Raw genomic sequence first — 17,105 nt, forward strand, 5'->3', positions numbered from 1 at the left:
GTGTGAACTCATTGCTATTTAGGTTTGGGACCTGTAGATGAGTAGAAATTTTCTTACTGATGTGTACACTGGTTAACTTAATTATCTGCCACAGGTCTAGGTTTAGTGGGATAAAAAATGAAGTTATCAGAAATCCAAAAGTTATTAACATTGAAATGATAATGATTTTCCTCCTAGCAAACTTCCTTTCCTTATTTAAGTTTGCTTCAACTGTGATAATTAGTTTCTTAAAGGGGACAGAAATGGTTGCTATAGAAATGAGAAAATAACCAGAAAAAAAAGATGTTTGTTTTCCCTGAGCTCAGAATGACTAAAAGACAAGGTAAATATAAAGCAATTATCTGGTTTCCAAGGAAAAGCCAGTCTCATGTATTAAATTTTCTGTAGAAAATTCCCAAAGAAGATGAAGTGAATGTGAGTTAATTCAGAGTAAATGATGGGGTCTTGGGGAGGGAAGTTGAACATGAATGTTACTTTAAGTAAGACTGAAGTAATAAGCAAGGATGACCCAGTGATGAACAGTTAACAGTTTTAAGGATGAAAGAAATTCATGAAGGTCACAGAAGGATCTGGGGCAGTGAGAAGAAGGTGTACATTACCTGGCCAAAGGTAAGCAGGGATGAGCAACCGAGAATGTTAATGATGGCACAGAAAAGGAAAACGATAATGAAAAGAAACAGGTTAGGACTGATAAACTGAACTGAACATGTATGTAAATTGGTACAATCATGATGGAGAACCATATGGAGGTTCCTTAAAAAAACTAAAACTAGAGCTTCTGTATAACCCAGCAATCCCATTCCTGGGCATATACCTGAAAAAAAAAAACCCATAATTCAAAAAGATACATGGACCTCAATGTTCACTGAAGCACTATTTACAATAGCCAAGACATAGAAGCAACCTAAATGCCCATCAACAGAGGATTGGATACATATATATATATACACACAATGGAATATTACTCAGCCAAAAAAAAAAGAATGAAATAATGCCATCTGCAGCAACAATAGTCCATGGACTGTACTTAAGTGCCTTGAAGAAATCATTTTTGAAGAAGATCAAGATGGTGGAGGAGTAAGACATGGCTCTCAACTTCTCCCATAAACACACACACACACAAATACCCACACATAGAACAATTCACACAGAACATCTACTGAATGCTGGCAGAAGAACTTAAACCTCCAAAAAGGGCAAGAAACCCTCCACATAACTGGGTAGAAGAAAAGGAAAAAAAAAATAGAGAGAGAAAGGAATCAGGACAGGATCAGCACTTCTGAGAGGGAGCAGTGAAAGAAGAAAGGAACCCACAACCTGGGAAGCCTAACCGAGAGGGAGATCAGCCAAGATGGAGGGACTTCCAAGCCTCAGAGAAAAGCTCAGCAGCTGGACTGAGAAGGGCAAAGCAGAGAGAGAGAGCCACAAAGACCATGGGTACCACTGCCCCTGGATACCCAAAGCCTGAAAGGCTCAGGTGGGGACTGGGCACTGAGGCTCAAGCTCCAGAGGTCAATTCTGGGGAGGGGACCAGGGTTGGCCATGTGGAGACAGCCTGAGGGAGCTAGGGAGTGGTGTGCCAAGGGATAGGGAGTGAGTGCCACAGCTGAGGGAACCAGGGAGGAGATCTGGCCCTAGAAGACGCAGGTCACCACTGCTGGGGAGGGCAAGAGGAGGAGGGGTGGACCTCCATAGGAATATCTTTCTCTGCCCATGCATGGACTCTCAGAGGGCAGGGCTATGGGCTTCAAGGTGCCTACTGCATGGGCTACAGGTGACAGGCCCTCTTGCACCAGCTACAGGTGGTGGTGCCTCCTGCGTGGGCTAAGCACGACAGGATAGTTCTTGTGTGGCCTACAGGTGGAGGGGGCAAACCACTACAGTTACCTCTGACTCCAGAGGTGGGTGTTGTCTGCCACCACTAGAGGTCCATGAACAGGCACAGCTGAGCCCCAGTCACCTCAGAGGTTGGCAGAGAGGAGGGCACTGCAACTGAGCACCACCCACTGTTGGCACACTCCCCTGAGAATGCACAAGCCCTGCTGTAGCCACTGCCAAATGCTCCAACTACCACCTAAACCTGCCTGAGGCTCACTGTCACATCCCAGGGCCCTTCAACAGGAGCCACCTGTGCCATCTTACCATAGGTCCTTGTTACTGTCAAGGGCCCAGCAACGAGGCACTAGCTACTGGCCATATCCTTAGCCTCCATCTTCCTGGAAGCACATACAGCACCCTATCAAGGGCATGACAGCCTGCCCACACTGAGGAAAGAGATAGCAAGCATCCAAACCCTCAGGGCAAAAAAAATAAAATAAAAAAAAAATAAGTAAACCCTCACAATATACCCAGGGTCGTTCTCACATATAAACAACCCTACAACACTACAGTAATTGGTTTCCCTAAACTCCCAGGATAAGAAAAATATTAGCAAAATGAAGAGGCTCAGGAACCATTCCCAGTTAAAAGAACAGGATAAGTCATCTGAAGGAGCAAACAATGAAACAGACCTCTGCAGTCTAACAGACACTGACTTCAAAAAGGAGATAGTGAAAATACTGAAGGAATCAAGGGAGAATGTGAAGTAATTAAGAGTAGATATGAACAGTAATGCAGATTACTTTAGAAACAAACTAGACCATAAATATAAAGAGGAGCCAAGAAAAATTAGAAAATTCATTTGTAGAGATGCAAATAGAGTTAAAGGCACTGAAGAGCAGAATGAATAATGCAGAGGAACTAATTAGTGACTTGGAGAATAGAATAATGGAAATCATCCAATCAGAACAGCAGACAGAAAACCAAATAAAAAAAATGAAAGCAATATAAAAGATCTATGGGATAATATAAAGCAAGCCAATCTATGCATAACAGGGATTGAAGAAGGAGAAGACAAAGAAAAGGGGATTGAAAATAAATATGAAGAAATTATAGCTGAAAACTTTCCAAATCTAAAGCAAATGGATATCAAAATACAGAAATCACAGACAGCCCCAAACAAGGTGAATCCAAAGTGACCAACACCTAGACATATTATCATAAAAATGGCAAAAGTTAAAGAGAAGTTTCTAAAGGTAGCAAGAGAAAACCAAAGCGTTAATTATAAGGGAACTCCCAGGGCTATCAGTTGATTTCTCTACAGAAACACTACAGTCCAGAAGAGAATGGAAAGATATATTCAAAATTCTAAAAGGGAAAAATATGCAACCTAGAATACTATACCCAGCAAGAATATAATTTAAAATAGAAGGAGAAAAATAAAAAAATAAAAGAAAAAAAATTTAAAAAAATAAGTAAAGAATTTCTCCAACAAACAAAAACTTAAAGAGTACAGCAATACTAAACCAATTTACAAGAAATACTGAAAGGGATCCACTAAATAAAAAAGAAGTAAGAAGAAATGGGATAAAGGAAATCACATTTGGAAAGTAAGTAAGCCAGTATACAGATCTGAAAGGAAAAAAAAAAAAACTATTATAAAAGCAATGATAAACACAAGGAACAGCAAAATGACAAGCATGAAGATGTTAAAAAAGGACAACAAAATCATAATGTGGGTAAGGAAAGTACCCACATTTTCTAGATTTTCATATCGAGACTCTTTTTCTGTAATTTGTTTGAGCTCATATGACTATTAGGCTAAAGCAAGCAAGAGTTAACATACTTGGAAAACAGGGCAACTACAAATCAGAACCAAACAATACAGTCACAAAAACTAAAAGAATGAGGACCCAAGCACAAAATAAAAGGAAATCATTCAACCAAAAAAAAAAAAAAAAAAAGAGAGAGAGAGGGAGAGAGGAACAAAAGAGAAACATAGAATCAACTGGAAAACAGGGTTTAAAATGGCAGTAAGTATATATTTATCAATAATTACCTTAAAAAATCAATGGACTGAATGTTCCAATCAAAAGACAAAGAGTGGCAGACTGGATTAAAAAAACAAGATGCTAAAATATGTTGCCTATAAGAGACTTACCTTAGGGCAAAGGACACATATAAATTGAAAGTGAGGGGATGGAAAAAGATATTTCATGTGAATGGAAAAGATGGGAAAGCAGGAGTTGTAAAACTCATATTAGACAAAATGGATTTCAAAATGAAGGTCATAAAGAAAGACAAAAAAGGACACTATTTAATGATAGAAGGATTGACTCAAGAGGATATGACACTAGTCAATACATATGCCCTTAATACAGGAGCATTCAAATACAAAAAAAAAAAAATACTAACACACATAAAGGAGAAACTGATGAGAATACCACAATAGTAGGAGAATTCAACACCCCACTCACATCAATGGACAGATCCTCTAGACAGAAAATCAATAAGAGAACAGAGATCCTAAATGATACAACAGAAAAGCTAGACCTCATTGACATTTTCATGACATTTACACTAAAAAATATCAGAATATACATTCTTTTCAAGTGCACATGGAACAGTCTCAAGGACTGACCACATACCAAGACACAAAACTAACCTTTAACAAATTTAAGAATAAAGAAATTATTTCCAGCATCATCTCTGACCACAATGGCATTTAACTAGAAATCAACCACAGGAAAAGAAATGAGGAAAAACTGAATACATGGAGACTAAACAACATGCTACTAAAAAACCAATGGGTCAATAAGGAAATGAAAAGGGAAATTAAAAAATACCTTGGGACAAATGATAATGAAAATACAACCATTCAAAATCTATGGGATGCTACAAAAGCAGTGCTTAGAACTTCATAGAAATACATGTCTTCCTCAAAAAGGAAAAATCTAAAACGAACAACTTAAATTAGAAAAGAATTAGAAAAAAGAACAAACAAAACCTAAAGTCAGCAGAAGGAAGGAAATCACAAAGATCAGAGATGAAATCAATACAATAGAGATTCAAAAAAATAATGGAAAAAAATCAATAAAACCAAGAGCTGTTTTTTTGAAAGGGTAAACAAAACTGACAAACTTCTGGCCAGATTCACCAAGAAGATGAGGCAAAGAACTCAAATAAACAAAATAAGAAATGAAAAAGGAGAAATCTCAACAGATAATGCAGAAATATAAAAAAACATAAGAGAATACTACAAACAATTATATGTCAACAAATTTGACAACCTAAAATAAATGGACAACTTTCCAGGGACATATAGCCCACCAAAATTGAATTAAGAAAAAACAGATCAATTGAGCAGACTGGTCACTAGATATGAAATTGAATATGTAATAAAAACTCTCCCTACAAACCAAAGTCCAGGAGCAGATGACGTCACAGGGGAATTTTACCAAACATACAAAGAAGAACTTATACCCATCTTTCTTAAACTTTTCTAAAAGGTTGAAGAAGGAAGACTCCCCCCAAAATTCTATGAAGCCACACCATCACCCTAATACCAAAACCACAGAAAGAAACTACCAAAAAAAGAAAACTATAGGCCACTATCTTTGATGAGTACAGACACAAAAATTCTCAACAAAATTTTTGGCCACCAAATCCAACAACATATAAAAAATATCATATACCATGACCAAGTGGGATTCATCCCAAGTTCACATGGATGGTTCAATATATGCAGAACAACTGTCATGTACCTCATTAACAAAAGAAAAGTCAAAAACCACATGTTCAATCACCTCAATAGATGAAGAGAAAACATTTTTCAAAATACAACATCCATTCATGATAAAAACTCTTTCCAGAGTTTCTATAGAGGGAACACACCTTAACATAATAAAAGCCATTCATGACAAATCCATGGCCCAATATAACACTCAATGGAGAAAAGCTGAAAGCCTTCCAACTAAAATGTGGAACAAGACAAGGATGCCCACTCTCACCAGTGGTATTCAACATAGTATTGGAAGTCCTAGCCACAGCAATCAGACAAAGAAAATAAATAAAAGGTATCTAAACCGGAAAAGAAAAGGTAAAATTTTCACTCTATGCAGATGACATGATACTGTATACAGAAAACCCTAAGGACTCCACATAAAAACTACTCGAACTGATCAATGAATTCAGCAAAGTAGCAGGAATCAAGATTAACATTCAGAAATCGGTTGCATTTCTCCATAGCGACATTGAAATATCAGAAAAAGAATATAAAAATACCTTTTAAAATCACACCTCAAAAAATGAAATACCTAGGAATAAACCTGAGAACTGTAAAACACAAACCAAGGAAATTGAAGAGGATTCAAAGAGATGTAAAGACATTCCATGTTCCTGGATTGGAAAAATTATCATTAAAATATCATACTACCCAAAGCAATCTACAGATTCAATGCAATCTCTATCAGATTACTCACGACATTTTAAACAGAACTAGAATAAACAATCCAAAAATGTATATGGAACCACAAAAGACCCAGAACTGACAAAGCAATCCTGAGGAACAAAAACCAAGAAGGAGGCAAAACTCTCCCAGACTTCAGACAATATTACAAAGCTATAGTAAATAAGACAGTATGGCACTGGCACAAAAGCAGACATAGAGATGAATGGAATAGAACAGACAACACAGAAATAAACCCAGACACCTATGGTCAATTAATCTTTGACAAGGGAGGCAAGAACATAAAATGGGAAAAAGATAGTCTTTTTAGCAAATGGTGCTGGGAAAGCTGGACAGCTACATTAAATCAATGAAACTAGAACACACCCTCACACTATGCACAAAAATAAACTCAAAATGGCTTAAAAACTTAAACATAAGACAAGACACCATCAAACTCCTATAAGAGAACGTAGACAAAACATTCTCTGACATCAACCATACAAATGTTTTCTTAGGTCAGTCTCCCAAGACAATAAAAATACAAACAAAAATAAACCATTGTGATCTAATCAAATTTACAAGCTATTGCACAGCAAAGGAAACCATAAAAAACAAAACCAAAAAGACAACCTACAGAATAGGAGAAAATACTTGTAAAATGATGCCACTGATAAGGGCTTAATGTCCAAAATTTACAAACAACTCATATAGCTTAACAGCACAAAAGCCAACAATCCAATTGATGAATGGGCAGAAGACCTGAACAGACATTTCTCCAAAAAGGACATATAAATGCAAATCAAAACTACAATGAGGTACCACTTCACACTGGTCAGAATGGCCTACATTAGTAAATCTACCATGAACAAATGCTGAAGAGAATATGGAGAAAAGAGAACCCTCCTACATTGTTGGTAGGAATATAAATTGGAAAAACCACTATGAAAAACAGTATGGAGGTACCTCAGAAAACTAAATAGAGAACTACCATTTGATCCAGCAATCCCACTCCTGGGCATATATCCAGACAAAACTTTCACTGAGAAAGATACATACATCCCTAGGTTCACTATTCACAATAAATAAGACATGGAAACAACCTAAATGTCCACTGAGAGATGAATGGATTAAGAAGATGTGGTACATCTATGAAATGGAATACCACTCAGCCATAAAAAAGGACAAAATAATGCCATTTGCAGCAACATAGATGGAACTAGAGACTCTCATACTAAGTGTAGTAAGTCAGAAAGAGGAAGACAAATACCATATGATATCACTTATATCTGAAATCTAACATATGGCACAAATGAACCTATCTACAGAAAAGAAACAAACTCATGGACATGAAGAACGGACCTGTGGTGTAGGTTGCAGACTCAGCCAAGGGGGAGGGAGTGGGATGCACTGGGAATCTGGGGATAGCAGATGCAAACTATATGCATTTGGAGTGCATAAGCAATGAGATCCTGCTGTATAGCACAGGGAAAAATATCTAATCACTTGTGATGGAACATGATGGAAGATAATGTGAGAAAAATAATATATATATGTATGGGTGAGTCATTTATTGTACTGCAGAAATTGACAGAACATTGTAAATCAACCATAGTAAAATTTTTTTTAAAAAAAGAACAAAGCCCTGGACCACAAAAAGAAAGAAAAAAAGGAGTTCCCATCGTGGCGCAGTGGTTAACGAATCTGACTAGGAACCATGAGGTTGCGGGTTCGGTCCCTGCCCTTGCTCAGTGGGTTAACGATCTGGCATTGCCTTGAGCAGTGGTGTAGGCTGCAGACGCGGCTCGGATCCCACGTTGCTGTGGCTCTGGCGTAGGCCAGTGGCTACAGCTCTGATTTGACCCCCTAGCCTGGGAACCTCCATGTACCGTGGGAGCGGCCCAAAGAAATAGCAAAAAGACAGAAAAAAGAAAAAAGAAAGAAAGAAAGGAAGGAAGAGAAAGAAAGATATCATTTACTTCCAGGTGAACATGTCAGGTAGGTTCTCCCTGCAGCAAGATGTACCAGAGATCCAGGCTTGCACAAAGACTGTTCTTTCTGAGCTTTCTTCCCCACCCTTTCTACTTCATAGTCTGTTCTCTCCATTTCCCTGGCCATTGCCCCTGCTGTACACCTACCATTTTATCATCAGTGTTCCTCAAAGCTCAATGTAACATTAGCTTCTTTCAGTTTTGTACCTCATCTCTCTTTCACTAAAAGCTTAGTCTCCTAGTAACGATGCCCATACAAAGAGAGCAGGCCAGCCCTACTAACCCCATCCTTTCATGTAATGCCATAACACAGGGCCCACCTGCTGGGCCCCAGGCAGGCATAACCTTTAAAGATAAAATACAGTGTTCTTCTCCTGTCTCCCTCCCCTATCTTAGCACTTCCCTGGGAGATGATGGTGAAGCACTACAAGTAGAAAAATTGCCTCATAGTTCCTGTTGTGGCTCAGTGGATTATAAACCTGACTAGTATCCATGAGATGCAGATTCAATCCATGACCTCACTTAGTCAGTTAAGGATCCGGTATTGCTGTGAGCTGTGGTGTAGGTCACAGACTCGGCTTGGATCTGGCATTGTTGTGGCTGTGGCCAGCAGCTGCAGCTCCAATTCCAGTCCTAGCCTGGTAACTTCTTTATGTTGTGGGTGCAGCCCTAAAGAGAAAAAAAAAAAAAAAAAAAAAAGGGAGGGAGGGAAGGAAGGATGGAGGGAGGAAAGAAGGGAGGAAGAGATATCCATTCCTGATAAAAACTCTCCAGAAAGTGGGCATAGGGAACATACCTCAACATAATAAAGGCCATGTATAACAAACCCACAGCTAACATCACTCTCAATGGTGAAAAGCTGAAAGAATTCCCACTAAGATCAGGAATAAGACAGGATGTCCGCTCTCACCACTACGATTCAACACAGTTTTGGATGTCCTAGCCACAACAATCAGAGAAGAAAAAAGAAATAAAAGGAATCCAAATTGGAAAAGGAGTAAAACTACCACTCTTTGCATATTGCATGTACTATACCTAGAAAATCCTAAAGATGCTACCAGAAAACTATCAGAGCTTATCAATGAATTTGGCAAAGTTGCAGGCTGCAAAGTTAAAACATAGAAATCGACTGCAGTTCAATACACTAACAATGGAAGATCAGAAAGAGAAATTAGGGAAATAATCCCATTTATCATTGCATCAAAAAGAATAAAATACCTAGGAATAAACCCACCTAAAGAGATGAAAGACCTGTACTCTGAAAACTATAAGACACTGATGAAATAAAGCAAAGCTGACACAAACAGATTGAAAGACACACTATACTCCTGGACTAGAAGAATCAATATTGTCAAAGTGATATAGTACCCAAGGCAATCTACAGATTCAATGCAATCCCTATCAAATTGCCACGGACATTTTTTCACAGAACTACAACAAAATATTTTAAAGTTTGTTTGGAAGCATAAAAGAGGCAGAATAGCCAAAGCCATCCTAGAAGGAAAAACAGAGCTGGAGGAAACAGGCTCCCTGGCTTTAGACTATACTACAAAGCTCCAGTCATCAAAACAGTGTGGTAATGGCACAAAAACAGAAATACAGATCAGTGAAACAGGATAGAAAGCTCAGAATTAAATCCATGCACTTACTGTCAACTAATCTATGACAAAAGAGGCAAGAATACACAAACCCTTCAATAAGCGATGCTGGTAAAACTGGACAGGTACATGTAAAACATGAAATTAAAACACTTCCTAACACCATACACAAAAATAAACTCAAAATAGATTAAAGACCTAAATATAAGACCGGATACTATAAAACTCTTAGAGGAAACCATATGCCGAACACTCTCTGACATAATCCACAACAATATCTTCTCAGACCCACCCACTAGAGTAATGACAATAAAAACAAAACAAAACAAATGGGAGCTAATTAAACTTAAAAGTTTTTACACAGCAAAGGAAAACCTAAAAAAAACGAAGACACAACCCACAGATTGGGAGAAAACATTTGCAAATGAAGCACCTGACAAGGTATTAATCTTCAAAATATATAAACACTTTCTGCAGCTTAATACCAAAAAAACCACAAATAATACCATCAAAAAATGGACAGAAGATCTAAACAGAAAGTTCTCCAAAGAAGACACAAAGATGGCTAAAAAACACATGAAAAGATGTCCAACATTACTAATTATTAGAGAAATGCAAATGAAAACTACTCTGAGGGACCACCTTATACCAGCCAGAATGGCCATCATCAAAAAGTCTATAAACAATAAATTCTGGAGAGAGTGTGCAGAAAAGGGAACCCTCCCACACTGTTGGTGGAAATGTAAATTGGTACAACCACTGAAGAAAACAGTATGGAGATTCCTCAGAAAACTAAAAATATAATTAGCATTTGACCCAGCAATTCCATTCCTGGGCATCTATCCAGAGAAAACCATGACTCAAAAGGATACATATACTCCAATATTCATTACAGCACTATATACAATAGGCAAGACATGGAAGCAGCCTAAATGTCCAACAACAGAGGAGTGGCTAAAGAAGATATGGTACATATACACAATGGAATATTACTCAGTCATAAAAAGTAATGAAATTATGGCAGTAATGAAATAATGGCATTTGCAGCAACATGAACAGACCTAGAAATTATCAGATAGTGAGACACCGAGGTCATATACTATTACTTATATGTGGAATCTAAAAAAAAGATACAGGGAGTTCCCGTCGTGGCTTAGGAGGTAACAAATCAGACTAGCATCCATGAGGATGCGAGCTCGATCCCTGGCCTTGCTCAGTGGGTCAAGGATCTGATGTTGCTGTGAGCTGTGGTGTAGGTAGCAGACGAGGCTCAGATCTGATGTTGCTGTAGCAGTGACATAGGCTGGCAGCTACAGCTCCAATTCAACCCCTAGCCTGGGAACCTCCACATGCTGCAGTACGGCCCTAAAAAGACAAAAAGACAAAATAAGATACAATGAACTTCTTTGCAGAACAGATACTGACTCACAGACTTTGAAAAACTTACAGTTTCCAAAGGGGAGAGGTTCTGGGGGGGGGGGCGGTAATCGATGGGCTGGGTGTTTGGGATAGAAATGCTGTAAAATTGGGTTGTGATGACTGTTGCACAACTACAAATGTAATAAAATTTGAGTTAAAAAATAAGTGAGAGGAGTTCCCATCGTGGCTCAGTGGTCGACGAGTCCGACTGGGAGCCATGAGGTTGCAGGTTTGATCCCTGGCCTTGCTCAGTGGGTTGGGGATCTGGCATTGCTGTGAGCTGTGGTGTGGGTCGTGGATGTAGCTCAGATCTGGCATTGCTGTGGCTGTGGCATAGGCCAGCAGCTGCGGCTCCAATTGGACCCCTGGCCTGAGAATCTCCATGTGCTACAGGTGCGGCCCTAGAAAAGGCAAAGAGACCACCACCCCCCCAAAAAAAAGTGAGAAGAAAAAAAAAAAACTGTTAAACAGAAGTTCCTGCTATGATTCAGTGAGTTAGGAATCCAACTGCAAGTGGCTCAGATTGCTGCGGAGGTGCAGGTTCAATTCCTGGCCCAGCGCAGTGTGTTAGGGATCCAGCATTGCTGCAGCTGTGGTGTAGGTCACAGTTGTGGCTTGGATTCTATCCTTGGCCTAGGAACTTCCATATGCCTTGGGTGCAGCCATAAAAATAAATAAATAAATAAAGTAAAATTGAAAAAAAAAGAAAGAAAGAAAAAGAAAAACTGCCTGGAAACTTTCTGCTTGATACCTGCTTTAGGCCTACTGTGACATACTTTCACAGTGATGACTCAGCTGAAACTACAAATCACTATCAAGATAACTATAGGTGGTAACCACAACCTACCAGCATGACTTGGTTGATTAACATCTGCACCTTTTTTTATACAGTGATGAACAAGATCAGTATCATTGTTCAGAGCAGCCTTATACAGCAAGTTCTCTCCAAAAATGTTTCTCCGGTTAATCTTAGAAAGAGATAATTCATTCATCTTCTTTTTTTCTGAAATGAAAGAATGAACAAAAGAAAACAAAAAATTAATCATTTTTATTTGAAAATGAAGAGGAATACAAGAATGAATCCAGTTCACATTCTGGAACAGAGGTCTACTATATTATGAAGGAGTATTTCATTCATTAACTCAACTATAATGGTATCTACATCAAAAAGGTGAAAGAGAGACATGTCTTTAGTTTGAAAATATTTGAGTAAGTTATAAATCATATAAGCAGTTCACGTTGATTAAACTTCAGGAAAGGGGCAAATATGAGAAGACCAAGATTATTTTTCTTAAAAGTTCTGATGAAAGAGATTATTTAAATCTAGAATTAGATGTTATTAAACCCCAGCAAATGTTATAATACCAAAATGTCTTATAAAACCATGCAGAGAAAAATCTCAGCATATAAGAAAGATACAAAAATTAACTCCAGCAAGACCAGAAGAGAGAATGTTAGATTTTCTTCCTTTGTTCAAAATAATTGTCATGAAATTAAAGAACTATGATCTTGATCTTTACAATAGTTTTGATTTTCCTAAGGTGGGAAAGACAATTGAAATAATTATTCAAGTTATGTACACCAAGTATCATTTCTCCACTGTGCCTCCTAAAATACTGAAACTCCCCATTTAGATAAATCAAATCCTGTCAATTTTTAAAGATAACACTCATTTGGTTTTCCTGAATTTCAGAATAGCTCTAATGATGGCTTTTCCAGTTCTGATCCAAATAACCTGCCCCCTTCTAAAACTTTAGAAAGGTAATCGGGTACTGCAGCAGATTACCTAATGGGCCACAATTTAACTGCTTTGCTTTTTTTTTTTTTTTTTTTTTTGCCTTTCCTAGGATCGCTCCCACGGCATCTGGAGGTTCCCAGGCTAGGAGTCCGTCCAATCGGAGCTGTAGCCGCCAGCCTACACCAGAGCCACAGCCAGATCTGAGCCGCATCTGCAACCTACACCACAGCTCACGGCAACGCTGGATCCTTAACCCAGTGACAAGGCCAGGGATCGCCCCGCAACCTCATGGTTCCTAGTTGGATTCGCTAACCACTGAGCCACGACGGGAACTCCTGCTTTGCTTTTGATTCTCTCCATTCAGTTCCAACATAAAACAAACCAACTACTGTGGATACCTTCCCCCACCCCAGGCTACAAAGCATTTTGCTCCCACCAGCCAAACTATATGCAAAAATCAATAGTCTACACCCAGATCAGTCTTTGCCAGTTGTACTTGCTATTGTAACTATGTGATTTATTTAAAAGAACATTAAAAAGAACACAAAAATTTTCAACGAAAACTAAGCTGTGAAAGACATTCACTTCCAGTCATGACTTGCCCTCCCAATGTAATCAACTAGAAAATTAGGCAAAATACATGGGGGTCAAAAACCCCAATATTCAGACAGGAAAATAGGTAGTTCGGATCCATGACTTCCCTGAGTGAAGGCAAACACTGAAGTGAGCTCTAAGGTCACTCCGGCTTCTTGTCTGGAGGCTTTTCAGAATATCACACAAACAAAACACGGTGATTCCGCTGAGCTAAGGAGACACAGATTAGAATTTGGGGAGGCTGGGGGTGAACAGAATTTGCAGGGCAAGGCACCAGGAATGAGGGAGTAAAGAAAAGGTACCAGAAATCTATAAAAAGGGCTCCTTGAATTGTTATCTGAACACTATACTGGGGTGAATCTTCACGATGGGCAAGAACAACTACCTGGGAATGATAAATTAACACATTTTAGAGATTACACAGCCTGGGAGACAATCACATTCCTGTCAGCCTGAGGAGAGAGACCCTGCTGAAAACTGGGCATTCAGAGACCTTTAATGGGTCATATGTCAGCAGCAGGGCTAAACTGGTCCTAGAGTAAGGCCTACACTAGACCTGCCTAACAAGGTTTTTTAAAAAGTAGACAAAGGATCAATATGATCTTCCAGTAACTTGTTGGCCAAAACAAAAATCAACACTCTTAAAATACAGAGAAAGACACTCAATAACATTCTGCTGCATGTGGATATCCAATTGTCCTCCACTACAATGGCCTTGTACCCTTGTCAGAACTGTGTTTTTTTATTTCTCAACTCCCTCTCTTCTGTTGACGTATTTCCCTATCTTGACAACATCGTTCTGGTTTGATTATTCAAGCCATATATAATTCTTGAAATCAGGTAATGTCAGCCCTCTAATTCTGTTCTTTATCAGAGTTGTCTCACTATTCTAGACTAGTAGACTATTCTAGACAGAGGTGTCTTACTATTCTAGAATAGTAAGACTAGTTGTCTTACTAGTCTTATTCGTCTAGTTGTCTTACTATTCTAGGTCCTTAGCATTCTGTATGAATTTTAACCAGCTTTTGAATTCCTACCAAAAAAAAAAAAAAACCCTACAGGGATTTTAATTGGTATTGCATAGAATCAATAATTAATATCTGAGAAGAAATAACATCCTAACAATATTGAGTCTTCTGAATGATGAACAAGCTATATCCCTTCATTTCACTCCATCAAGTTTTCTTTGGTTTCTCTGAATAACATTTTGTAGGCTTTAATGTACCTGTCTTCTGCATCTTTTGCCAAATTTTATTTCTAAGTATCTCATGTTTTTTGATAATGTGGTATAAATTTCACTTCCTAATTATTTGGTTTTCAATTTTTTTTTTTTTTTTTTTTTTTTTTGCTATTTCTTGGGCTGCTCCCGTGGCATATGGAGGTTCCCAGGCTAGGGGTTGAATCGGAGCTGCAGCCACCAGCCTACACCAGAGCCACAGCTACGCGGGATCCGAGCCATATCTGCAACCTACACCACAGCTCACAGCAAGGCCGGATCGTTTAACCCACTGAGCAAGGGCAGGGACCGAACCCGCAACCTCATGGTTCCTAGTCAGATTCGTTAACCACTGTACCACGATGGGAACTCCTTGGTTTTCCAATTTTACTTTCTAATCATTTGTTGCTAGGATACAGAAATATAATTAATATTTGTATATTGATCTTGTATCTTGCAACTTTGCTAAACTTACAGTTGCTTTTATTGTACATCAGATTTTCTACATAGACAATTATGTCATTTGTGACTAAAGACAGTTTCACACCTTTTCCAACATGGATGCCTTTTATTTGTTTTTCTTCCTATTACTGGCTAGAACCACTAATACAATGATCAACAGCAGTAGTGAGAACAGGCATCTTTGCTTTATTTCTGATCTTAGGGGGAAATCATTCAGTCTGATCATTAAGTATGATAGCTGTGTTTTTGTATCTTTGCCAAATTCCCCTCTATTCTTAGTTTGCTAAGAGTTTTCGTCAGCAGTGGATGTTAGGTATTATCAAAATCTTTCTCTGCATCTGGGATGATCACACAGCTTTTCTTTTTTAGCTTATTAATATAACAAATTACAGTGACTGATTTTCAAATGTAAAGCCAACCCAGCATCCTTGGGATAAACCTCACTTGGTCATGTGGATACCCAATTGTACTCCACTACAAAGGCCTTATACCTTTGTAAAAACTGTTTTTTTTTTTTTATTTCTCAACTCCCTTCTCTTCTGTTGACTATTTCCCTGTCTTGACAACAGCATCATCCTGGTTTGATTACTCTAGCCATATATAATTCTTGAAATCAGGTAATGCTGGGTATGAGTTGCCAAAATTTTGTTTATAGTTTTACATCTATGTTCATGAAGGATATTAAGTTGCAGTTTTCTGTTCTTGTAATATCTTTGATTTGGGTATCAGTTTAGTAGTGACTTGTAAGATGAGCTGGGAAGCAATTCCTCATCTTCAATTTTTTGCAAGGTTTGTGGAGAACTGGTATTATTTCTTCCTCAAATGTTTGGTACAATTTACCACTGAAGGTGTTATAGACTGAATTGTGTCCTTCAAAATTCATATGTTGAAGCCCTAATACAATAGGGTTGATATCTTTATTTAAAAAAAAAAAAGGAAAAAGGAAAAGACACTAGATCTCTCTGTATACCCAAAAAGGCACTGTCCATAAATCACAAAGAGAGGTTTCAGCAGCAACAAATTTTGCAGCACCGTAATTGTGGACTTTTAGCCTCCAGAATTGAGAGAAAAATATATTCCCATTGTTTAAGCCTTCTAGTTTGTGTTATTCAGTCATGGTAGTCTTAGCCGACTAATATGAAAGGCATTTGGGCTTAGAAAATTTTTTGTTTGTTGATTTGCTTTTTGGTGGGGAAGTTTGTTTAACATATATGGTAGTATTCAGGTTGCCTAGTTATTTCTAATACTTTTTGTCTCAAGGAAGTTGCCCATTTTATCTAAGTTGTTGAATGTACTGGCAAGAAGTTGTTCATAGTATTCCCTTTTATCATTTTCATATCTGTAGACTTTGTCATGATGCCATCTCCTTAACTTCTGATGCTGGTGATTTGCGTATTCTTTCTTTTCCTGGTCAGTTTGGGAGAGGTTTATCTATTTTATTGACCTTCTTAAAGAACCAGATGATGGTTTTACTGTTTCTATACATTATTTTTCTGTTTTCTGTTTCACTGATTTTTTGCTTTCTCCTTCACTATTTCCTTTCCTTTGTTTATTCTAGATTTCATTCACTCTTCTTTTTCTAGTTTCTTAAGGTAGAAGCAGATGTCATAGATTTGAGATTATTCTTCATTTTTAACACAGGCATTTAGTACTATAATTCTCCCCCAACTACTCTTTTCATAACATCTCCAAATATTGCTATATTGTGTTTTCATTTTAGTTAAAAACACTTCCAAATTTCCTTTAAATTTCTTCTTTGACCCATAGGTTATTTTAAAGTGTGCTATTTAGTTTCCAAATATTTCAAGATTTTATAGAGATT

At 38.0% G+C, this 17,105-nt stretch overlaps 1 protein-coding gene across 2 annotated transcripts in view; it reads right to left on the reverse strand.

Annotated features, from left to right (window-relative positions):
• The window catches only part of ANKRD31 (ankyrin repeat domain 31), a 171,987-nt gene that overhangs the window by 102,940 nt on the left and 51,942 nt on the right, over positions 1 to 17,105 (reverse strand). For both annotated transcript variants that reach the window (XM_085013838.1, XM_085013837.1), the window contains exon 11: positions 12,121 to 12,276. In XM_085013838.1, the coding sequence (XP_084869964.1) occupies positions 12,121 to 12,276 (156 nt within the window). The remainder of the gene's footprint in view (positions 1 to 12,120; positions 12,277 to 17,105) is intronic.

The sequence above is a fragment of the Sus scrofa genome, chromosome 2 (genome assembly GCF_054392235.1).
Source record: "Sus scrofa isolate SSC_HxYL_T2T_F1_AM1 chromosome 2, Sscrofa_HxYL_maternal_Yorkshire_Landrace_v2.0, whole genome shotgun sequence".
Lineage (NCBI taxonomy): Eukaryota > Metazoa > Chordata > Mammalia > Artiodactyla > Suidae > Sus > Sus scrofa.